At 51.1% G+C, this 25,730-nt stretch overlaps 1 protein-coding gene and 1 long non-coding RNA gene across 4 annotated transcripts in view; both read left to right on the top strand.

The window, feature by feature from the left end:
* FAM222A (family with sequence similarity 222 member A) overlaps nt 1-24,965 on the top strand; it is a 55,184-nt gene extending 30,219 nt beyond the window's left edge. For all 3 annotated transcript variants that reach the window (XM_082417539.1, XM_082417537.1, XM_082417538.1), the window contains one exon: nt 23,554-24,965. In XM_082417539.1, coding sequence (XP_082273665.1) covers nt 23,574-24,836 — 1,263 coding nt within the window. In that variant the 5' untranslated portion in view covers nt 23,554-23,573 and the 3' untranslated portion in view covers nt 24,837-24,965. The remainder of the gene's footprint in view (nt 1-23,553) is intronic.
* Nucleotides 827-8,388, top strand: LOC309639858. Its single transcript, XR_014251891.1, has 2 exons — nt 827-1,490; nt 4,155-8,388. It is a non-coding gene; the product is annotated as an uncharacterized lncRNA (long non-coding RNA).
* Nucleotides 24,966-25,730: the final 765 nt, after the last annotated feature.

Here is a 25,730-nt window from a genome sequence, read left to right on the forward strand (position 1 = left end):
ATTTTTCTCATTGGGTTTTGTCCTTATTGATTTATAGGAGCTCTTTGTATATGATGGAATTAGACTTCTGTCTGTCATATGAATTGCAGATGTTTCCCCCAAATTGTCATTTGTCTTTGATTCTGCCATGGAGTAGTTTTTTGGTGAACTAAAATTTGTCAGTATTTCCTTTTATGGCCTTTGGATTTTGTGTCATACTTAGAATGTACTTTCTCACGCTGAGATTTTTTTAAAAAACAAACAAAAGGTGTCCCCAGGGATTCTTCTAGTTCTTCTCTGGTTTAATTTTTAAAATATACGATCTTTGATTATTTGATAATTTATCTGGTGCAAAGTGCGGGGTATGCATTGCAAGTGTATTCAAATATCAGTGCAATACTGTTTTCATTATTGTAGCATTATAACACATTTAAACATTTTTAATGGCTTTATTGAGATATTATTCACATACCATACAATCCACCCATTTGAAGTGTACCGTTCAGTGGTTTTAGTGTATTTAGAACTTTGCATCCATCAGCACAGTTCATTTTAGAGCATTTTTATCACCTCAGAAGAAATCCCTTTCCCACTCCCTCATCCCCCTGGCTCCTCCCTTCTCTATAGATTCCCCTATTTTGGACTTTCCTAGGAAGGGACTCATACAGTATGTGGCCTTTTGTGACTGGCTTCTTTCCCTCTGCATAGTGTTTTCAAGGTTCATCCATGCTGTAAGCATGTGTATAAAACATTTTAATATTTGCTGGTGCTTCTTGCTTGTTATTCACCATCCTCTTATGCAGAAATACCTTGGCTGTTCCATTAGTTTTCTGTCTGGACTGTAGAATCAACTTATCTAGGTAAGAACAAAATCCTGTTTGGGTTTTTACTGGGATTGCATGCAATTTATAAATTAGGAAGAAATGACATTTTTATGATGATGTCTTTCCCTCCAATAACATGATCTATACCTTTCTGTTTGTTCAGACTTTCTTTTGTGTTCCTCAGGAATGTTTTAGTATTTTCTTCATTTAGATCTTACACATTTTTAAAGTTTCCTTCCTCTGGAAAGTTAATTTTTTTTTTGGATAAATTTATTTATTTTTATTTTTGGCTGCTTTGGGTCTTCGTTGCTGCACGTGGGCTCTCTCTAGTTGCGGCGAGCGGGGGCTACTCTTCGTTGTGGTACGCGGGCTTCCCATTGCGGTGGCTTCTCCCATTGCGGAGCATGGGCTGTAGGCGTGTGGGCTTCAGTAGTTGTGGCACGCGGGCTCAGTAGCTGTGGCTCACAGGCTCTAGAGTGCAGGCTCAGTAGTTGTGGTGCACGGGCTTAGTTGCTCCACGGCATGTGGGATCTTCCTGGACCAGGGCTCGAACCTGTGTCCCCTGCATTGGCAGGCGGATTCTTAACCACTGCACCACCAGGGAAGCCCCTTGCAAGTCTTATACCTTGATTTCTTTGTCTTATTTAATAGTGTTGTCTACTATCCCTGGAACAGTGAAAAATAATAGTGGTGACAGTAGACATTCTTGCTTTGTCTTTGCCCTTGAGAAGCTTCTAGGATTTCCTCATTACACAGAATGCTGGTTTAGGGGCAGATATTTTATCAGGTTAAATAAGTGTCCATCTATTCCTATTTAGTTGAGAATTTTAAAAATCAAGAATGGAATCTGAACTTTACCAAATGACTTTTCAATGTCTGTGAAACTGATCATATGGGTTTTTTCTTTGTTCTGTTAATATGAATAATGATACAGATTTCTTTATATTGAACCATCCTTGCATTCCTGGTTGGTTCCCACTTGGTCATGATAAATATTACATTATAACATACCATAGAATTGGGTTTTATATTTTGTTTAGGAGTTTTGCCTCAATTTCATCAGTGAGAATAGTCTTTAGTTTTCTTTTTTTGGAACAGTTTTTGTTGGGTTTTGCTATCAGTGTTACATTTGCTTCATAAAGACAATGGAGGCTTTCCTTCTTCCTCTGTGCTTTATAACAGCTTAAGTAGAAATGGATTATCTGTTCTTTAAAGATTGTTTGATCCTTCATGAAGCAGTCTGGGCTAGTGTATTTATTTGGGAGATGGAGGGCTGGGTAACTCTGAGATAATGTTCTCTATTTCTTCTGTAATGATTGATCTAATTGTTCTTGAATGAGTTTGGTAAATTATGTTTCTCTAGAAACGTACCCATTTTATCCAGGTTTTTGAATTTATTTGCATGAGGTTGCACAAAATAAATTCTTTTAAATGATTACTTTACCCTTGTTTCTTATATTGTATTGTATATTTTGTGTGTGCTCCCCTACGCATTTTCTTGATTAGGTTAGTTAGCTAATGAGGTTATCTACCCCTCTTTCCCAAAGAACCATCTTCAGGATCCATTTATAGTAATTACCCGTTTCTGGTTCCTAATTCATTAATTTATGCATTTATCTTTATTAAAATCTTCCTCCTGCTTTCCTTTTTAAAAAATTTCTTGAGAGGCTTAAATCTTTATACTGCTAAACAAGAAAAAAAGGAAAATTAAGGCTGTGAATTCTCTCAGCACTGCTTTAGCTGTATCCTGTAGGTTCTAGCATGTATTTTTATTATCAGTATTTTCTAGGTAACTTTATAACTTTGGCTTTGATTTCTTCTTCTTTGGCTTCAGGCTCATTTGAGTTCCATCTATCCACCCAGGTAGTAGGTGCCTTTGTGTTTTGTTATTTCTAGTTCTATTGCATTATAATCAGAGAATGCTATCTATGATTTCTACTTTTTTGGACTTCGGTGAAGTTTTCTTTGTGATATAATCTCTGGTGATTTTTGTGAGTTTTGTGACTTTTTATGGGAATTTGAAAAGATGTGGCTTTGTTTCCGGGATTCAGAGTTTGGTGTTAACCAGTTATATCTACCCTGTTAATTACATTAGTTAGGTCTTGTGTATCCAAGATGCAATGGAATTTAATGCACAGGTATTAGTACCTTAAATCTCCATGGTGAATTGCATCCTTCTTGGCTGTATTTAATACTTTTTGGCCTGGATTCAATCTTATCTATTAAGATGGGAACTGCCTATTAAGATGCTTTTTTAATTCACATTTTTCTTGAAACCTTTGCCAGTCCTTTTATTTCAACCTTTCTGAATTACTTTGTTTAGATGTGACTCATATAATATAGAGTTGAATTAAGCTTTGTGATCCAATCTGAATGCCTTTTAAAAAAATGTTAATAGAGTTTAGCCCATTTACATTTATTGATATAACAGATGTCTGGTATTAGTTCAGTCATGCTGTGCTTTGTTTTAATTGCTTTGAAAAGTCTTTCCCTATGTGATCTAAGTTCTCTGCTTTGTGTACCTACTAATCATAGGGAAGGCTGGTGTTCTTGTTCTAGTGGTGTAGCATTAAATAATCCCCTAATTTTTTGTCTCTTTGTAACAGCATCTATTCCATCTACCCTAAAATGAACAAAATGATGAAATTAGTGTATTTCCTTTTTCTCCCTACAGCACTTTCTCAGCGTTCACTTCATCCTTTTAAACCTCTATTAACTGACATCAGCTTTAAATATCTTTTGATACCAGCTATTAAAAATGAGGACACCTGTGTACTTATACTACTGTTCCCCTCTTTCCCCATCCCCTCTCTTCTTAGTGATACCATTATTTTACTCCTAGGGCTTGTGATGTTAACCTCTGGTTACATCACCACACTCCCACAGTTCTATCCATCTCAGTCTCCTAGATAAACAGGGTCCATGCTCATCACCAGTTCTTTTGCCTTATTTTTCCACCATCTGAAGTTGCCCTCTAGTCTGTGGCTTAAGGCCTCCTGTGAACAACACTCCTGGAATTCCCGCACATTCAGGATGGTCTGTCGACTTTCTACTTGAATGAGCAAAAAAATAATTCCTGGGTCACTTTGTTTCCTTGAGGATTTTTGTAGACCTTGTTCTGTTCTTTTCTAATGTTGAATGTTGCCATGGAGAAGTTGAAGCCTGAGCCCTCCTCCTTTATATTTCATTTTGATCTTTCCACATCTTTCATGCCATTACTTTACTAGCCTGTGTCTTGGGGTTGACCCTTCAGAGTCTGTTTCTCCTGGAACAGTCTGTGCCTTTCGACAGGCAGATCCAAGGCTTGTATTATTTCACTTTCCTTCTTTTGGGGACTCTAGTTAAGCACAGATTGGCTGTCTTTTGCCCATCTTCCCTATGTACCCTCTTCTAATTATGCCTTTCTGACTCCCTATTTCCCTTTCATTTTGATCACTTTTCATCCTGTTTTCTATGACTTCTTTTTTTTCTCCCTGTGCTCATTCCATTTCTCCTTTTATGATAAGTTTTTTCCTCCTACTCTTTGCATTTCTGCTTTATGGAAACAGTTGCTTACTACATTGTTTCCTTCACAATGAAATATTTGGCCATAATCTTCATCTCTTCTGTGGCCACATTTTTCTGATGGGAAGTGTTTTTTTGCCAACCATTACTTATATTTTGCCTTTCCTTCCCTTTTCTTATATATTTTGATTAGGTCCTGTGCTGGTTCAATTTTGATTACTTGCCTCTGGAGGGTATTTCCAGAAAGACAAGGGGGACCTAAGATGTTATATCAACATCCTCAGAACTGAAGGTCCTCTGATGGTGTTCTTTCAGAGATAGGGGTTTACAGAATGCATGTCTGCCTCATCAAAAATAGAACAATGACAGATAATCTGGAAGGGCCTTCGGTTTCAAGGAAAAATGTTTTTCATGCACAGCCCCCTTCCCTCCTTTACATGGCCTCCAGGGAGAACACGTTCTCTTTTATAAAATTAGATACTCCACTGAATAGATTGTCTGTGGCACATAATTCAGAAGGCATAAGGATTTACAGTGAAAAATAACTCTCCTTCCCAGAGGAAACCAGCATTAGCAGTTTCTTAAATACCCTCCTGAAAAATGCATGCACGTAGGAGGGGCAGTAAATACCTTTTATGTAAACATTTGCACCCCGACATACTTCTCAGCTCCTTGCCTTTTTTCTTACCGATGTGTCTTGGAGATTATTCCTCACCTGACAGAAAGAGTACCCTCGTATTCCATTGTACAGATGAATATAATGTTTTAACCATCTCCCTGTTGATGGACGTTTAGGTTGTTTCTAGTCTCTTGCTATTCTGAACGGTGCTGTAATGAACATCAGCTTCGTACACGTACGTATATCTATCTGTGCAAAAAATTCTTCCAGGATGGGCTTGCTGGTTTAAAGGATCTGTGCATTTTAACCTCTGATTGCCACCGTCCCCTGCCTTGCCCTCTGCTGCCAACTGGCTGGAGATAAGGGCTGGGCACAATGACCTGGGCCAGTCCTTCCTTCCTGCTCCAAGGCCGGAACTAGAGAATGTGGAGGGCCACCAAGGATGTCCTGCTTCCCCTGCCCACTCAGACCCTTTGACATCTTTGCACTTATTGGAAAAGACACTGACTCTGCCTGTAACTGAAGAGCACAGGAGAGATGGCAGCAGGAAGGGAGATAAGCAAACTGAATTGGGTGCCCTGCCGCCTGGTCAAGGCCTGGACAAGACTCCCGGGCATTCAGGCCTAGGCTGACCCTCTTGTCCCTGTGGCCCCCAGGCAGAACCGAGACAGGAAGGGCTGGCCCTGAGCTTCGTGACCAGACCTCGGGCTGTGCTGTTTCTCACTAAGGGAGAAAGGTCTTGACTGGGCCACATGTAGCGTGACCTTGGATGAGTCAATTGGCCTCCTGGGGCCCGCATTCTCCCTTCTGTAAAGCAAGGGGTCAGATCAGATGGACTTAAGAAGCCATCCAGCTCTGACCATCTGTGATGATAATGTCAAAAACCCGGTGGGGAGAAGACGTGGCCTGATCTGAGCCCTCCTCCCTCTACTTCCTGTGAAATGGGATCAGAGCGGCCTGACTACACTGGGCTACACGAGGACTGACCTCCACAAGCGCCCAGAACGTAGCCAGTGAACCAGAAATGGCTGCAGTTTACCTCTCTTAGGACCTGAGGTCAGGCAGGTGGAGGAGCCGGGGGCGCGGGCAGCCACGTGTCCAGGAGCCCAGGCGGCTGGCTGCTGTAGCCTGTTCCAGCTAACCAGAGAAAGTTACCTGGAGAAAGAGAAAGGGAAAAAGATGTGGCGGGAGGGAAAGTCCGTCCCCCTTCCCTACCTCAGGCCTAAGATCTTGGGCTACTCCCAGCTGGGTAGAGTCCCTGGGTCCCCAACAGGACCCACCCACCCCTGGGACAGAAGCCTGTTCTTCTCAGCTGCTCAGGACCGTGCCCCTAATAAATATTTGACTTTCTCATCATGGTTTTGATACATAAACTTTGAGTCACACGCCGCTAAAAGTACGGGCCAGGCAGAGAGGCACCATGGGGGCTCAGCTGGTGCAGGGGTAGACTCAGGGACCTGTCATCCAGGGAGGGAGGGGCCGTGGCAGCTGCCCCAGGAGCCTGGTGTGAGCATCCAGCCTCGCTCTGCCGGACCCCGGGTGAGGGACGCAGCCTCTCTGTGCCTCAGGCTGGTCCTCTGAAGATGAGGATTGAGTGACTGCCCTGCCCTCCTCCCCAGGAGCCCCCAGGGCACAGGCTTTGAGACCAGATGGCCTGGGGGGTCAAATCCTGGCTGTGCCCTGAATGGGATGTATGTGTGGTCTTGGGCAAATGAGGGACTGGCCCTCTCTAGACCTTCGTTTCCTCCGCTGTGACGTGGGAATAAGAAGAAAAGGAGAGAATCCCCAGGGCCTGGCAGCAGACTCAAACCCTTTACCTGCCCCCATCTCCCCCAGAGGGCAGGACCCCTTTCCCCACACCCATACCACAAAGGGATAAGAGGTTCCCCAGCCCATCCTTCGCATCTTCACAGATGGAGCTTCTCCCCAACGCCCACCCCTCCTCACCTGACTCCTGCCCAACACCCCCAATCCCAAAGGCTGGCGCCATTGCCCCTGCGGGCCGTAGCCCCACAAGCATTCCTGCAGGTGCAGCTGCTTCCACTAACACTAATAAAATAAGGAAGAAACAAAGCAATTTAAAATTCCAATAAAATTAAAAACCCACCGCTGGCCGCACAGCAGATTCAATTACAGAGCTGTTGCTGAGCACAGCCCCGGGGATGGAGGGATGGTCCAGGGCCACCCCTGCCTCGGAACCGAGCCCAGGAGGGGAGAGACGCTCAGAGGTGACGGCCAGGACAGGCCCAGATGGAGTTAGCCTCCTTTTATGATTGAATGAATAAAAATAAGCTCTTAGCAAACTAGGACGGCAGGCAACTTCCTTCTTCTATTACGGAGGATACAACCACAGTCCACCACAAACCAACCCAAGGGTTGATAAAATCAGAGGAGGACAGAGACCCAAATCACTGCCTTCCCACATTGTACAGAGGTCCTGGCCATCTCAGTAAGACAGGGGATAATAAATAACAAGTTTTAAGGATTAGAAAGAAGTCAGACTGTCTGCATAGAAACCTCAAGAGAACAAGAATTCAGCAAGATTTGCAGACAGAACATCAACATACAATACATAAAGTAGATAACCAACAAGGAGCTACTGTATAGCACAGGGAACTATACTCAATATCTTGTAATAACCTATAATAGAAAAGGATCTAAAAGAGAATATATATGTATATATATACACACACACATAACTGAATCACTTTGCTGTACACCTGAAACTAACACAACATTGTAAATCAACTACATTTCAACAAAGTTTTTAAAAAATAAAAGCGGAATAATAGAAAAAAATTAAAAAAAAAAAGAATATCAACATACAAATGCGATTTCATTCCTCTACAGCAGAAGTGGGCAAACTTCTGTAAAGAGCCGATATTTTCGGCCTCGCAGGCCGTACAGTGTCTATTGTAACTACTCAGCTCTGCGGCATTGTGGTGCGAAAACTGCCACAGACACACAGAAATGAGTGTGCATGGCTGGGTTCCAATAAAATTTTATTTACAAAAGCAGGTTGCACACCCCATTTGGCCTGCAGGTGGTAGTTTGCCAGCTCTGTATCTATAACAAAGAGTTGGGAAATATGTATTACAAAAAGATACTATTACAGTTGGGGGTGGGGACAGTTTTACGTGTATGGTAACAGGGACTCTACAACTCACCCATTAAAAATATACTAGTGGGGCTTCCCTGGTGGCGCAGTGGTTGAGAATCTGCCTGCCAGTGCAGGGGACACGGGTTCGAGCCCTGGTCTGGGAGGATCCCACATGCCGCGGAGCAGCTGGGCCCTTGGGCCACAATTACTGAGCCTGCGCGTCTGGAGCCTGTGCTCCGCAACCAGAGAGGCCGTGATAGTGAGAGGCCCGCTTACCGCGATGAAGAGTGGCCCCCGCTTGCCGCAACTAGAGAAAGCCCTCGCACAGGAACGAAGACCCAACACAGCCATAAATAAATAAAAATTTTTTTTAAAAAAACTTGCTTTAAAAAAAAAAGTATACTAGTGAATACTTTTTAGCATAAATTCACAGTTGTCCAACCATCACCAATTATCAACTTCCAGACCATTTTCTCCACACCCCCAAAAGAAACCCCATAGCCAATAGCAGTCACTGCCCAGCTACCCCTCAGCCCCCTCACAGCCCTAGGCAACCACTAAACTACTATCTGTCTCTCTAGATTTCCCAACTTTGGATATTTCATATAAATGAAATCATATGTGACCTTGTTTTCAAGGTTCATCCATGTTGTAGCATGCATCAGTACTTCATCCTTATTAGTGCCGAATAATATTCCATTGTGTGGATATGCCATGTTTTGTTTATCTACTATCAACTGATGGACATTTGGGTCATCTCCACATTTTTGGCAACTATGAATAATGCTATGAACATTTGTATATAATTTTCAGTGTGGGTGTATGTTTTCATTTCCCTTGCATATGCACCTAGGAGTGGAATTGCTGGGTCACATGGTAATTGTATGCTTACTTTTTTGAGGACCTGCCAAATTGGTTTCCAAAGCAGTTGCGCCATTTGACATTCCCACCAGCAGTGTTTGAGGGTTCCACTGTCTCCACGTCTTACCAAAACTTGTCATCTTTTTGATTCCAGCCATCCTAGTGCATATGAAGTGGTATCACTGTAGTTTCGATTTGCATTTCCCTAATGGCTAAGGATGTTGAGCATCTTTTTATGTGCATACAGGCCTTTGTATATCTTCTTTGAAGAAATGTCTGTTCTGCTCTTTTGCCCATTTTTAAATTGGGCTGTCTTTTTATTAAGTTGTAAACGTTCTTTATATATTCTAGATACAAGTTCCTTATCAGATTCATGATTCACAAATATTTTCTCCCATTCTAGGGTTGCCTTTTTCACTTTCTTCATGGTGTCCTTTGAAGTGCAAAAGGTTTTAACTTTGATGAAGTAAAAATTTCTTTTGTCACTTGTGCTTTTGGTGTTGTATCTAAAAAGGCTTTGCTTAACCCTACGTTAAGGAGGAAAATTTACTCCTATGTTTTTGCCTAAGACTTTTCTAATTTTAGCTCTTACTTTTAGGTCTGTGATCCATTTTGAGTTAACTTTTGTGCATGGTGTGAAGAAAGGTCCAACTTCATTCTTTTGCATGTGGATATCTTGTTCCAGCACCATTTGTTGAAGAAACCAATCTTTCCCTATTGAATCGTTTGGCTCCCTCGGCAAAAATCAGTTTACCATAAATGTGAGGGCTTATTTCTGGATTCTCAATTCTTTGGATCTACATGTTTTTCCTTATCCCAGTACCACACTGTCATGATTATTGTAGCTTTGTAGTAAGTCATGAAATCAGAAATTGTGAATCCTCCAACTTTGTTGTTTTTCAAGATTGTATTGGGTCTTCTGGGTCCCATGAATTTTAGGATCAGCTTGTGAATTTCTGCAAAGAAGCCATCTGGGATTTTGATAGGGACTGTGTTGGATCTGTACACCAGTTTAGGGAATATTATCATCTTGATATTAAGTCTTCTAATCCATGAATGTCTGATGTCTTTCCATTTATTTAAATCTTCTTTAATTTCAAAAAAATTTTTTTCAGATTATAACTTTTGCTCTTTTGTTAAATTTACTTCTAAGTTTTATTTTTTGATGCTCTTGTATACGCAGTCATTTTCTTAATTTTGTTTTGGACCGTTCATTATGCATGTATAGAAATACAGTTGATTTCTGTATATTGATCCTGCAAACTTGCTGAACTTGTTTATTCTAATAGTTTTTTTAGTGAATTTCATAGGATTTTCTTTTTTTTATAAACTTATTTATCTATTTATTTATTTTTGGCTGCATCGGGTCTTCGTTGCGGTGCGCGGGCTTCTCGTTGCAGTGACTTCTCTTGCTGCGGAGCACGGACTGTAGGCGCGTGGGCTTCAGTAGTTGTGGCACGTGGGCTCAGCAGTTGTGGCTTGCAGGCTCTAGAGCACAGGCTTAGTAGTTGTGGCACACAGGCTTAGTTGCTCTGCGGCATGTGGGATCTTCCTGGACCAGGGCGTGAACCCGTTTCCCCTGCATTGGCAGGCGGATTCTTAACCACTGAGCCACCAGGGAAGCCCTCATGTGATTTTCTATGTGCAAGATTATGTCATTTATGAAAAGAGATAGTTTTACTTCTTGCTTTTTATGTGAATGACTTTTATCTTTTTCTTGTCTAATCGCCCTGGCTAGAATCTTTAGTACAATGTTGAATAGAAGTGGCAATCTTATTCCTGATTTTTGAGGGAAAGCATTCGGTCTTTTACCATTAAATGTGACATAATCTGTGAATTTTTCCTAAATACTCTTTCTCAGGTTGAGGAAGTTCCCTTCTATCCTAGTTTGTTGAATATTTTATCATGAAGGTACCTTAGATTACATCAGATGCTTTTTTGCATCCACTGAGATGATCATGTGGTAGTTGTCCTTTATTCTATCTATATGGTGTATTACATTAATTGAGTTTTGGATGTTAGGCCAACTTTGCATTCCTGGGATAAGTCCCACTTGGTCATGGTATATAATGCCTTTTATATATTACTGGATTAAGTTTGCTAGTATTTTGTTGATTTTTGCATGTACAGTCATGGTATCCCTGGGAGATTGGCTCCAAGACTCCCCCCCGCCCCCCGGAAGTGGATACAAAAATCCACAGATGTTCACATCTCTTATATTGATACATAAAATGACATAGTATTTGAGTATAATCTATGCATATACTTTTTTCTTTTTTTGGCCGCACTGTGTGGCCTGTGGGATCTTAGTTCCCCGACCAGGGATTGAACCCTGGCCCTCGGCAGTGAAAGTGTGGGGTCCTAACCACTGGACCACCAGGGAATTCCCCTGCATATACTTTAGCTCATCTCTAGATTACTTATACCTAGTACAATGTAAATACTATGTAAATAGTTGTAAATATAATGTAAATGATATGTAGATAGTTGTAAATATGATGTAAATGCTATGAAAATAGTTGCTGCTGCACAGCAAATTCAAGTTTTGCTTTTTGGAATTTTTGGTCCTCAGTTGGTTGAATCCATGGATGTATATAACCTGTGGATATGGAGGACCAAGTACATATTCATAAGTGATATTAGTCTATAGTTATTTTGTGGTGTCTTTGTCTGGTTTTGACATTAGGGTAATACTGGCCTCACAGAATTAGTTTGCAAGTGTTCCTTCCTAGTCTCTTTTTTAGAAGAGTTTGTGGAATAATTGGCATTAATTCTTCTTTAAATGTTCTATAGAATTCAACAGTGAAGCCTTCTAGGCCTGGGCTTTTCTTTGTGGGTAAATGTTTTGATCACTAATTTAATCTCTTTATTTGTTATAGGTCTATTCAGATTTTCTATTTCTTCTTAAGTCAGTTTTGGTAGTTTGTGTCTATGTAGGAATTGTCCATTTTATCTAAGTTATGATACTATTACAATTTATTAAGGAACCTAAAATAAATTGATAAAAGAGGTAAATAACCTCTATGGAGAAAAATTTAAGTTTATATAATGACAGTTTTTAAAGACCAGAACAAACTTAGACATATGTCCTGTGCATGGAGAGAGATTCAATATGGAAAAACTTCAATCCAATCCCTACATCCTGGCCATCCTGTGTATAACTTGAAAACCTGATGTGGAAGTTGATAAGGAAAGAACAAAGGGCCAAGAATGGCCAAGTTGCTTTTGACAAAGAAGTATAAGAACCAGGGACTTCCTTGGTGGTCCAGTGGCTAAGAATCCACCTTCCAACGCAGGGGACGATCCCTGGCCGGGCAACTAAGATCCCACATGCCGCCGAACAACTAAGCCCACGCACCACAACCACTGAGCCCACGCGCCACAACGAAAGATCCCGTGTGCCGCAACTAAGACCCAACTCAGCCAAATAAATAATAATTAAAAAAAAAAAAAGTATAAGGGCCAGTACTGCCATGGCTTAAGGCTGAAACCATGGGACTAACAAAGGGAAAGAGGGGACCAGGGGATGGAGCAGAGCATCTAGAAATGGATCCACGCACTATCCAGCTCCATCTAGGATGAAGTGGGTCTTGCAGATCACTGGGGATGAATATGCAGTGCTGGGACAACCAGTTATCCACATGGAGTAAATGACACTGGAGCCTTACGCAACACCATACATCAACAGGAATTCTAGGCAGACCAAAAAACCATGGAAAACAGATAGATTTCTTCTTTGAAGAAAATGACAGAGAACATCTTCCTCAGGATAGGAAGGATTTGCAAACTGAGAGGGAAAAAAAGTACAAGTGAAGAGACAGGTTGGACCACGGTAAAATTTAAAACTCAGCAAAATACACCCAAAAAAAAGTCAAGATGAGCCCCCAAATTGAGAGAGGAAGTCTTCAGCACTTACAACGGACCAGTATCCAGAATAGAGAGCCACGATGTGGTGGCAGAAAGACAGCAACGGGGAGGGGCAGGGAGCCAGTAGTGGGTGGGAGGGGGTGAGACTAAGGATTGGAGACAGAGACTGGAGGGGGGAGGGAAGGGATGTGGGGTCAGACCAGCATGGATGTGGATGGAGACAGAGAGGAGTAGGAAAATGGCCAAAAGGAGGGAGAGATGAGGCAGCAGTTCCAAAGGGCAAAGACAGCCGCCACGAAGACAGAGGGACAGGGACTTCCCTGGTGGTCCGGTGGTTAAGACTCCGAGCTTCCACTGCAGGGGGCGCAGGTTCAATCCCTGGTCGGGGAACTAAGATCCCACATGCATCACGGCCAATGCAGCAGGGTGAGACGGGAACACAGGCAAAGCCCAGGGCGGGGGATGGGCATTGCTGGGTCCTGGGAGACAGTGAGGAGTGGGCTCCCAAAGACCGAGCCCAGTCAAGGAGCAGGTCAGGGAAACTGAGGTGCAGGAAAGTCAGACTGGGGAGGGACTGAAGTACTCCCAGACCTGCCTACAGGGAGGGACACCTTGGCCACCGCAGGGCTCCAGCTGGGGCTCCAGAGGTGGGGAAGGAGGATGTAGACACGGGTACGTGTGCCTGTGAGCACCTGCCAGCCTCTGCATGTGCAGGACATCCCTGAATATCTGGGCACACGTGGCTCACATGTGTGACCCTAGGCATCTGAGCATGTGTGTGAGCTTGGACATGTGTACACACAACATGCTTAGAGAATGAGAGGACCCTTTGTGCGGTGCCCAATGACCACCACTACCTTGTACTGCCTGCTCTGGCACAGAAAGAGCTAGAAGGCAGGCAGCCAGCCTTCTCTGAGCACCACTACGTACCAGGCCTTCTGACACGCATCCTCTCATTTAATCCTCACACCGTCCCCTTAGGAGAAATGGAGGCCAGCGAGCTGGGGTCACTCCCCTCTGAGGTCCCCCAGCTGGTAGCTGGGGCACCTGGAGTGACACCCGGGCCTGACCTCCAAGGCCCTGGGGCTGCCACCGGGGCAGTGGGCTGGGGGCAGGTCGGGGTGGCTGGCCGCCGCCCTGCCCCTCCCTGCCTCCCTCCCAGCAGAGGCCAGAGAACAGCTGCGTCTGCCCCGGCCCAGCGCCTTCCCCTGCCCCCCCTCCGGGGCAGCCTCATTAGGGATTCTGCCGGTGCCACCAGCTAATTAGTGTCACGTTAATTGAGCATTCAGAAGGCTGCCACCTCCAAGGGCAGAGTGTCGGCAGCAAAGGGGAATGCAGATACGGGCTGCTCCTCCCGGTGGGCTGGGGCCCACCCCTCCTGTCCTGGACACCCCACCCCAGCCCTGTTTCAACACAGATCATGTCCACTTCCTGAGCCTTAGGGAGGAGGTGATAGGCAAAATCTGTGACAGCATGAGAAGGAAATGGCATATTCACCAAACACCTGCTGTGCTCCGGTGCCCGGCACACCTTTCATTCTCCCACCCCTCCTCTAGGAAAGCTAGTTAGTTACCAATAGCTCCATTTTACAGTCAGAAAGTCTGAGGTCCACCAAGGGAACAACTTCGCCGGGGCCAGGGTTGGTGGGGACGTCCAGTGGCCCAGCAGGAAGCTGCACTCAGCCGCACAGGGACTGGCGTCTGGGTGGCAGGTGCCTGGGAGCACCTGGGGCTGCCACCGGGGCAGCACGGAGAAGCCCGGGGCGTGCGAGCAGGAATCCTGGGCTGGCGTCCTGCCCTGGCCACCCCTCCCACCTCCACCTGCCCCCTGATGGGCAGGTACCACGTGCCCGCCCGTACAGAGTATCACGCTGACTTCGGCAACGCCTGAGGCGCCCACCCCTTCAGCCCCTTACAGATGGGAAACCGAGGCTCACGTCCAGCGGCTGCCCCAGGTCACCCCCGGCAAGTGGCTGAGCCGGGCGTCAAAAGGCCGTGGCCTGCCTCCAGTCGGAATCCGAGCCGCTCACCTCTCCGCTCTCACCCCTCCACCCATGCTCCCCCTCCAGCTTCCGGAAGGCAGGGTGCCACCGAGGCCCGCTCTCCTGTCTCCCTGGAGCAACATTAAATCCCACTCAAAGGGCTGCTTTTAATTGGCTTAATATACTCGTTAATAACTGCATCTATTTAACACACCTGTAAAAGGCCCATAAAGTTAATTTAACGGCAGCGACGGCTCGCCTGCACCGCCAGCCAGCCAGGCAGCCTTTCACATTCCCGACAAGGCTTTCACAGGGGCCATGGCAGCCCAGTTCATGGGGGGGAGATTCGCTAGACCCCGCACTGTCATTCATGCAAAGCTCCCCGGGCACCTGCCATGGTTCCACACATTCTTTTAGGCATCAGGGTGCTGAGAAGGAGCAAGGCCTGCCCTCAAACAACTCCAAATCCAGCCCAGGAGACAAGCCAACAGCTACAGCAGGGGAGTGCTGGGGGGCAGGCAGGGAAGGCTGCCCGGATGGGGGCGGGGGGGCGTGTCTCGGCTGAGACCAGGAGGGTCAGAGCCAGCAGACCAGGGGGTGTAAGCAACACCTCTTCTTCATCCTCTCAGCACATAATTCAGGCACCTACTGTGTGCTGGGCACTGCATGGACAATTCCACCCCGCCCCAGGTTCACCCTTCCAGATCAGGTACTGGGGGGGACCCAGAGATGGGGCACTTCTCCTCGAGGTGTGGGGCGGGGGAGACAGACGGACACAGACTAGACCAGCAGGGTGTCCAGGCCATCGGCATCAACCTGAGAGAACCGGTCCAGCCGTGGTGTCCACGGTGCCCACTGACTGAGAGCAGGGGCCCGGGGCACAGATGCCCGGGGCTCAAATCCTGGCTCACAAATTGTTTCTCTGCCACCAGAGGTCTCGAACTGGCAGCCCACGAGCCACAACCTGCCCACCAGGTGTGTGGTGTGTCCTGCTGGTGTCTGAACACTGTTTCAAAAAAGAACACCTCTGGGGACTTCCCTGGGGGTCCAGTGGTTAAGACTCTGCACTTCTAATGCAGAGGGGGCGTGGGTTCAGTACCTGGTCAGGGAAGTAAGATCCCACATGCCGCGCGCGGCCAAAAAATATTAAAAAAAACAAAAGAGAACACCTTGGGGCAGGGCACGCCTTCCCCGCCCACCTCCGTCCCTGCCCTACCTGGGCTCTGGCTCCTTGGCAGCCCATCTGTCTGCCAGCAGTCAGCAAACCAAGCAGGGATTTTCGTCTGCAACCCTCACTGATGTCCTGTCCCTTGAATGCCTACCCTCCTCTTCTGGAACCCAGGGCCCACCTCCCGGGGCCTCCACGGGGCTGGCAGAGGGGCGAGGCCCGGGTGTTTGGGGCGATGCTGGGCCCAGAGGTGGTACTCAACAGAGGGGGGCGGTCAGCGTGTACAGGAGGCCCGGGGACACCGTGCAGGCGTCCAGGGGCCTGTGGGGAGGGGGGGCTGCAGAGGGAGGTCAAGGCCAGGTGGTCTGAATGCCACCCTGAGCAGCTAAGACTTCACGCAAATGGGGGGCTCACGGGAGGGTTTTACAGAGAAAGGCAAGGCAGCTGGGGGCCTGAAGGCGGTGAAGGGGCTTTAGTGAATTCATCACCAACAACCTTGGCACCCACTGAAGGCAGGCACCCTTTCCAGTGCTCACAAAAACTCTCGAAGGTCGGCAACAGCAGTATCATCCCCATTTAACACAAGAGAAAACCGAGGCTCAGAGAGGGCAGCGGCCTGCCTAGGGCCACACAGCCAGTGTGTGGCAGAGCTGGGATCTGACCGTGATTCCTTCTCAAAAGGCTGCCGACCACCCTCTGTGCTCTGCCCAGGAGCAGACGCTGCCCTATGACCTGGGGAGCCGGGGAGCCTCAGGCTGCTCAAGGCCAAGGGCAGTGGAGGACGCTTTGAAGCAGACATCAAAGGCAGCACCCTGGGAGGAACGCGAGCCTGTGCCTCTCCCCCACCCTAAAGCAATACTCAGGTGTAGCTGGCCACCGGCAATTACAGAAAAGCACAGAGAAGAAATAACATGCCTCCTTCCCAGGCCAGCCCCTGTTGGCATCCAGGGCTTTCTTCCCTCAAGTCTTGGTTCGAGAGGGAAGGAGGAAGACAGACAGCCCCCTCTGTGACCTCTTGCCGCATCCCTGTACTGTACCCGCTTCCCAGCGTCGTCAGAGCCTTCCAACACCCTAAGCGTTAGTGCCCAGCGAGGTGTGTTTCTGCCGGGGGCCTCCTGGGTGCTCTGTCTCATAGGGACAGTCAGGCTGCTCCCGGGATGACTTCTTCCTGTTTCCCACCCAGTAGCCTTAGGGGTACCATTAAAACCCACATCAGGTCATGTCCCTCCTCTGCTCCCAACCCTCCCCCGTGGAGCAAAGCCCAGGTCCTCTCAATGGCCCCAAGGCCCAGCCCGTTTGCTCTGTGCGCCCCCTGCCTCTCTGGTCCATCTCCTATGACCTTCCCCCGCCAGCCCCGCTGCGCCAGGCGCCGGGGCGCCCGTCCACTCCCCTCAGCCTCTGCTGCCGGGACCACTCTCCCAGCAGACGTCCACGCGGCTCACTCCCGCACCTCCTTCCGCGGTCCTGAAGAGCTGCTTTATCAGAGAAGGCTCTCCGCTGACTGCCGTGTCCAAACGAGGCGCCCTTCCATCCCATCCCTCTCCGTCCCCCACGCCCTGCTGTCCCGATGACTACGGCTGTGTAACAAATCACCCCAAAGCTCAGCGGCCTCACACAGCTCTGTCGTATGCTCAGGACTAGAGACAGGGCACCATGGGGCGGTGTCTCTGCTCCGTGATGTCGCTGGGCACGGGGTTGGGGGAGGGGGCCTTGCTGGAAGACCCGGGCCGGGGCTGGAGTCTTCCGAAGGCCTGCTCCCTCACACATCGTGTGGTGGGTGCCGGCTGTTGGCTGAAACACCCACACGTGGCCTCTCCACGTGGCCTGGGCTTCCCAGAACCTGATGGCGGGGATGGACATGACTCCAGGGATGGACCTCCTGAGAGACACACCCACCTGGAGCTCCAGGAGGCAGCCATGCGCCTTCAGGACTGAGCCATGATAGTCACCAGCGCCACTTCTGCCGCGTTCTATTCAGTAGAATCGAGTTGCTTAGTTAGTTCATGTTTAAGTAAAGGAAAATTAGCCTCCGCTATTTGTGGGATGAGCGCCAAAGAATTGTGGACATAAACTACGACACCTCTCTCCTTGTTCACGGGGCCTGTCGCTGCCGGACGCGTTACACGTTATTGTCTGTCTCCCCCGACTAGACGTCAGCTCCGAGAGGGCGGGGACTTCGGTTTGCTTTGACCGCTGCTTGTCTCCAAGCCCAGGACGGTGCCTGCACGTGGGAGGGCTCAGGAGACACCCGGGGGATGCGGGCTTGCGGGGGAGGCGTCTCTCCATGGGGCTGTCTCTGGCTTAGTTCCTCCCAGGACCAACTCTCCCAAGTGTCGTGACTGGCGGTGAACAGGGGCTCCCAGGCTGGACGGGTGCTTCTAGCCACAGCCTCGTCATTCCTTCAGCGTGACCTTCCTGAGTTCCTGCTCCGTGTCCTGTGGGCAGTGGGGACAGCACTGAACAAGCCAGCTCAGGGAGCCCAGTCTGCTGGGGCAGCAGGACAAGCCCAGGGCAGTCAGAATCTGCCGTGGTGCCGAACCTTCGCTGGGGGTGCCCTGGCCAACTCGGGGAACCAGGGAAGGTGGGCCCTGGGGCTCCCCAGGGGGCCCATAGGGCCATGGGTCCCCTCCTCTGCCCATCAACCCCGTGAGTGCTGCCCCCCATCCTTGCCACTGCGTAGAAGCCCGCCACAAACAGCTGGCTTGGCTGGTTCCTTCATGTAAGGCCTTTTTTGTGTCATGACATTTGCCAAAATGGGGCTGTGCAACTGCACTGAACGCTGGTGGTGGCGCCCACCTCCAGGGGAGGGTCAGGAGCCTTGGCCCAGACGGACTTGGGGGCCCAGCCTGGCCCGAGTGGCCAGAGACCCTCCCCCCCAAGCCATGGCCACTGTACGCTGGTGGACAAGGCTGGGGTTGAGGCCCCCGGGGTGGCTCAGGAGAAAGCCCTTCAGGAACAAGGTAGACAGTAGAGGCCGCAGATGCAAAGGCTCACAGGGGTGCAGCAATCAAGCCAGGTTTGGAACAGGGTGACCCTGGTCCACGCCCACCCAGAGACAAGCACATGTCCAGGGGAGGCCTGCCGAGGGCCGCCAGCTGGCAGTCTCTGGGAGCCGAGGGCAGCCGTGAGAGCTGCCCGGCCGTGTGTCCTCTGATGGGTCACTTCCTGCCTCTCTGAGCCTCCGGGCTGACTCTATAGACCCTCCTCAGGACTGTCCGCCTCCTGATTCAAAGGAGGAAGAGGGGGAGCCTCCTGAGTGTCCTGGCTTCAGCTGGGGCCTGCCTTGGGGTGCAGGTGACATGACGATGACATGGAAGGCAAATCCCAGCTCAGCCCCTCCCCGGCTGTGTATTCTCGGGAAGCTTCCATTTCCTCCTCTGTAAAATGGGGGCCTGGATGAGTTATCTACTGCTGTGTAGCAAGTTGCTCCAAAACTTAGTGGCTTAAAGCATCAGTGATCATGTACCGTCTCTCACGGCTTCCGTGGATCAGGAGCTCAGGAGCCACCTAGCCAGTAGCTCTGCTCCGTGTCTCTCGTGAGGCTGCAGGCGGATGTCGGCAGGGGCTGCGGTCCTCTGGAGGCTCGACCAGGGCTGGAAGACCTGCCTCCGAGAAGGCGCATGTGGCCCTCTATGGGGGCCTCCCCCTCGGCTGCTCCGGCATCCTCACAGGCAGCTGCTTCCCCAGAGCAAGTGATCCAAGAGGGAAGGAGGCCACAGAGCCTTTCGCGACCCTGCCCTGGAAGTCACACTCCTTCACTTCCACGGTATCTTACAGGTCACACAGGTCAGCCCCGTGTGGAGTGGAAGGGCGTGAACACCAGGAGGTGAGAAGCACTGGGGTCGGGGACAGATCTTGGAGGCCGCCTGCCAAATGTCACAACTTGTCTGCTTCCTTATCTGTAAAATGGGACCACCTCCCACCTCTCAGAGCTGTCAGGTGCTCCAAACAAGAGGCATGGAGAAAAGCTGTAGGCACGGGGCCTCACGTATACGAAGCGCTCACCAAAGGACAGCCTCTGTGTCACAGCACTGCCGTCGGCTCCAACAAACTGGAGGGACCAACCCACACTGGCTGAGCCCTGTTGACCAGCAGAGGGGCCAGATGGGCCCCTTCTTTCAATGAATGGAAACTAGTAACAGGCATTGCTCTTCTTTTTTTTTTCTTCTTAAGGTTTTAAACACCTAATTTATTCCATCCATTAGATAGATTTTGTAGATTTAATCATTTTCACAGTTGGTGGCTCATTGGATACTCAAGATAAACTCCAAATGAAAGTATAATGGTGAGGACAAATGAGTTTTCACACCACAATGGCAGAAACTTGCTTGGGAAGAGAGTTTAAGAGGAACAAAAATACATACAGATATAATTTTTTTCCCCCGGCAGCTGCTTTTGCTGACTATAGTAGGTTACCACAGTTAATTTCACCAGTTTTGTTCATCTGTAAAATTGCATAAAAGTGACATTTTTGTGCTCATTATAGCAACTGCTGATTTATGGCTGGTAAATGAAGAGCTGGTCCCTTTTTTGCGGGACTCTCCGAGCGGCGCTAAGTGCCCATGAAATTGCTTGTATAATGTAGTTTAAATCCAATCTCGGAGAAAGATTCCCCCGTTGGCCAAAGTGACATTTCCATTCTCCACACCGAGTTTATTTTAGGCCACTTAGGAGGGGGGCTGCCCCAGGCAGGGTCAGGATGGGGGGCCTGGGGTCAGCTCCACCCACCTGGCCCAGGTTAGGCCACACAGATGGCGTGGCACTGCCCCAGCCTCCTTGGGGTACTCGATGCCACCAGCCTCTTCCCTCCCCACTGTCCTGCCCAGGTCAGACCACATCCCTGCACCTCAGGGCAGAGGAGAATGGTCTTCCTAACGTAGGCCTGCCCTGCCCCTCACCTGCTTGGAACCTTCCACGGCCACCGATGCCTTGGGCGAGGGCTCCCAACACAGCAGTGCAGACGCCAGGGGCCTGACAGGTCTTTGTCCTGCGCATCGCAGGAAGTTTAGCCGCATCCCTGGCCCGTACCACTAGCTGCCGTAGAACCCTCTCTGCAAGCTATGACAACCGAACTCGTCTGCGGATGTCAACAGTGTGCCCTGGGGACAGAACCACTGAGAACCACTGCCCCACAGCGAAGAGGCCCTGCTCTGGCCCGACACCATCCTGAGCTGCCTGTCGTGGTCTTTGCTCCCCTGCATGCCTGCTCTGGGCTTCTGCTTTTATTCTGGTTTATAGTTCCCACTGGGACAGGCTTCCTCACCTCTGGACCTTTGCCTGTGCAGTTTCTTCTGCTGAAATATGTTTCTCTCCTCCCTCCTCACTCCTTTCACCATTGCCTTTAGCAGGGATGCTCTTTCTTCCAGAAAGCTGCCTCTGAAGCCCTGGGGGTGAGGCTCCCCCGTCACGGCATGCATTTTGCTCAGATTGGCTCTAAGTCCACAAGGGAGTCAGGGGTGAGGCTCGGGAAGGAGGGGATGTGGTGGGAAGGCCTAAGGAAGGCGGTGGGGTCTGCACTGTGTCCCAGCCACAATGCCAGGCCCACCCATGCACAAGCCCTACCCCTTCCTCTCCCAGGAAGACCCTTGTGCCAGGCAGATGGGAAGGGTCTGAACACACTTAGAGAGACCCACTTCTGCTAACACTCCACCGCACGACTCATGAAAGCCTCACAGCCATCCTGGGAGGCAGTGTTAGCAGCGGTATAACCCCATTTTAGATGAGGAAACTGAGGCTCAGAGTGGTGACCACCCCCCCACACCCCCACAGGAGTCACTGTTGGGTCCCAGGGGTGCCCACAGGGCCGAGAGGAAGGCAGTGCACCATGAGACCTTGTAGGGTCCTCCTCACCCAAGGGCCCAGCCAGGTCACGATCTCCCATCACCTACTGTTTGTCTCACCCCCTGCTCGGCCCCTTGGCACAGACATTCCTTGAGGCCGCCCTGCAGATCTGCCACAGTCCTTATCCCCATTCCACAGGTGGGGAAACTGAGGCTCAGCCAGGCCAACAACTTGCCCAGGGCCACACAGCCCTGCAACCAGGCAGAACTCCACCTAGGCAGCCAGCTCCAAAGCCCAGGGTCTTTCCATCTGCCTCACGCAGGCCTCCTGCTCCACTCCCCGCCCCAGAGGGGTTCCTGGGTGGCACTGAGGAATGTCTTAGGACCAGGGAGGGGCTTTGGATGGGAGAAGGGGGTCTGCCCACCGGCAACCCGCCTCCCCCACAGCAGGGCCCAGTTGTGCCCACTGACAGTGGGGACAGTCAGCCTGTCACACAAAGTACACCCTTCAGGGAGTTCCCTGGCGGTCCAGTGGTTAGGACTCCACGCTTTCACCGCCGAGGGCCTGGGTTCAATCCCTGGTCAGGGAACTAAGATATCACAAGCTGTGCAGCGTGGCCAAAAAAGTAAATAAATATAAATAAATAAAATAAACAAAGTACACCCTTCAGCTGACGTGCTGACAGCTCACAAAAAAGGCAGTGGCCACCACACAGGTCTTGCAGGTGACAGGCAGACTTGGGGAGGGGATGGGCAGCCAGCGGGGGCAAAACCTCTCCTTCCCGGCTGCCTGGTGAGCACCAGGATGAAAGCCAACTGCGGCAACTTGCCCAGCGCCAGGCCCATGTAGCAACTCACTGAACCATCCATGGGTCATCATGACCCCATTCTACAGATGAGGCACCGAGAGGACAAGTAAAGGGGCGGAAGGAATGAACACCCACCAGAGTGGTGGTATTGGGGCTGGCCAAAAAGTTCGTTCCGGTTTTCCATAAGATGGCACGGGGAAACCCGAACGAACTTTTTGGCCAACCCAATACAATGAACGACGGTACCGGGCAGGTGGAGTGGAGGGTTTGGAGCCCCCGTAACTCCCGTGCTGGGCGGTGGGGGCTGGGAGCGCAGCTGGCACAGTCCCTTCGGCAAGTTGTTGGGCATTCTCTCCTGAAGCTGAGCATTCTCGTCTCTCCTTTGTCCCAGCAGTTCTGCTCCTGGGCCTATTCCCAGCAGGACTCACTGAATACGTGCCCCCGGGGGCTGTCGCACTATTTGTATCAGCCCCAAACCAGAAATGACCCAAATGCCATCAGCAGTGGGAAGGATGAGTAAACTGTGATGTCGTCACACTCAAACATCACACGGCCATGAGAATGAACGGACCGCCGCGCCCATGGCCACCCGGATGAACCTCGAAACATAACCTTAAGTGGCGGAGACCCGACCGTGCACACGCGCGTGCGCTGCGGGATCCCAGCTCACCTGTGCTGAGCCCAGGCACCACGAGCCCGCGCCGTTAGGAGCCAGGAGAGCCGTTCCCTTGGTGTGGGTACTGACTAGGAGGGGGCGCAGGGGGCCCTCTGGGGACTGGCACAGGCCTCTCCCTTGACCTAGGTGTCACACGAGTGTGTTCTGTTTGTGAAAGTGCAGCAAGCTTGTGATGTATGCAGTTTCCTTTACGTACTTTACAGTTCGATCCGAAGCTTAACGATTTAGAAAGAATGAATGAAGGAGCAAGTGACTGGATGGAAAAAGCAAGGGAGGGGTGGCCGGCGAGTCCTTCCGGGGACAGTGGCGGGGTGCGGCCTCCGGGCCTCCCCGGGTCGCAGGGTCGGCTCTCACCTGTGCTTCCTCCCCTCCCGTGTCCCCACAGGCGAGACGGTGGCCAGCTCCATGCATTCCTCCCGCTACCCGAGCCCGGCCGAGCTGGACGCCTACGCCGAGAAGGTGGCCAACAGCCCGCTCTCCATCAAGATCTTCCCCACCAACATCCGCGTGCCCCAGCACAAGCACCTCAGCCGCACCGTCAACGGCTACGACACCAGTGGCCAGCGCTACAGCCCCTACCCGCCGCATACGGCCGGCTACCAGGGCCTGCTCGCCGTCGTCAAGGCCGCCGTCTCCTCCTCCGGCGTGGCTGCGCCCCCCGGGCTCACCAAAAGCGTGCTCAAGAGCGCCGAGGGCAAGCGGACCAAGCTGTCGCCGGCCGCCGTGCAGGTGGGCATCGCGCCCTACCCGGCGCCCAGCACTCTGGGGCCCCTGGCCTACCCCAAGCCGCCCGAGGCGCCCGCCCCGCCACCCGGCCTGCCCGCGGCCGCGGCCACCGCCGCCTCCGTCATCCCCCTGCCCGGCCGCGGCCTGCCCCTGCCACCTTCCAACCTGCCCTCCATCCACAGCATCCTCTACCAGCTCAACCAGCAGTGCCAGGCCCAAGGCGCTGCGCCCGCCGCCTGCCAGGCCGTGGCCGTTCCCCACCCCAGCCCAGCCAAGCACGGCCCGGTGCCCAGCTTCCCCAGCCTGGCCTACCCGGCCACTGCCGGCCCGCCCGACTGCCGGAAGGGCGCCGAGCTGGGCCAGGGAAGCACGCCGGCCTTGACGTTGGCTGGGGCCACCAAGCCCACAGGGTACGCAGACGGGGGCCTGGATTACCTGCTGTGGCCGCAGAAGCCGCCACCGCCGCCGCCCCAGCCACTGCGGGCCTACAGCGGCGGCACAGTGGCCAGCAAGTCCCCCGAGGCCTGTGGGGGGCGGGTATACGAGCGGGCCGGCGGGTCGCCCGTCAACTGCGGCGTGGGGCTGCCCACCAGCTTCACCGTGGGCCAGTACTTCGCCGCCCCCTGGAACAGCGTGCTGGTGACCCCCACCAGCGACTGCTACAATCCGGCAGCCGCGGCAGTGGCCGTGACCGAGCTGGGGCCGGGGGTGGCCCGGGAGCTGGCGGGGCCGCCGGCGGAGACCCTCTCAGGCCTGCCCAGCAAGAGCGTGTGCAACACGGCCGTGCTGAGCAGCAGCCTGCAGTCACTGGAGTATCTCATCAACGACATCCGGCCCCCATGCATCAAGGAGCAGATGCTGGGCAAGGGCTACGAGACGGTGGCTGTGCCCCGGCTGCTCGACCACCAGCACGCCCACATCCGCTTGCCCGTCTACAGATAAGGCCTGCCTGGCAGATGCACAGACGGACAGGTCGCCCCGGGGGGAGGCAGGCCGCAGAACAGGGTGGGCAGCACGTGGGGCGGGGGCGCCAGCCCCGCCCTGTGTCCGAGTGCCCATTGATGCCCACAGGGAAGCCAGGCCGGCTGCTGCCGGCTGCTGCCGACGGGGAGCGGCAAGGTGACCTCACTCACCAAGGCCCCTCCCCACCATCAGCTGCCCCAGGACACGCGGAGGGCCAGGGGCAGCTGCCGACGTCCACGCCTTCCTCCATCCAAGCTGGCCGAGGCAGGGAGAGAGAAACCACTTAAAACAGGAGTGGTTCTTTCCGGCTCTCCAGGAGAGGGGAGTCAGACCACAGTGGGATGCAGAAGGAAACGTTAGGGTCTAGAGTCGGGGTGGGATCAGAGTGGCCCCCGGGGCTTAGACAGCTCCTCCCTCCACGAGCTCCCCAATCTCCTGGAAAAAGAGCAGAGGGGGCCTAGAGGAAGTCATCGAGTCCACAGCGCCCTCACTGCCCTCTCCAGGCGAAGACCACTCTAATACAGGCTCCGGGGACTACAGGTCCCCCTGTTCCTCCTCTTCTAGACTCTCTTCCCCTCCCCCCACCATTCCTTCCCAACACAGAATCCCATCTCCATTCTCCAAACCCTGGACTACCTTCTCCCTTCCCTTCAGTACATCTTACAGGGCTTCTGGGCACAGTTGTGTAGGCTGTGTACTGCACAGGGCAACTCATCTGAGGAGACACCATTTGCATCCTAGACTTGTATATTTATTACAGCAATTTTCTGAATCTTGAGGAAGGGGCACCATTTACCTATGTGCACAAAGGCGCCATAGGGGCTAACAATGTCAGAGGGACCAGACCCCGCCTCCTTCAGGGGTTTTCCTAGG

Source organism: Balaenoptera physalus, assembly GCF_965194825.1.
Source record: "Balaenoptera physalus genome assembly, chromosome: 12".
NCBI lineage: Eukaryota > Metazoa > Chordata > Mammalia > Artiodactyla > Balaenopteridae > Balaenoptera > Balaenoptera physalus.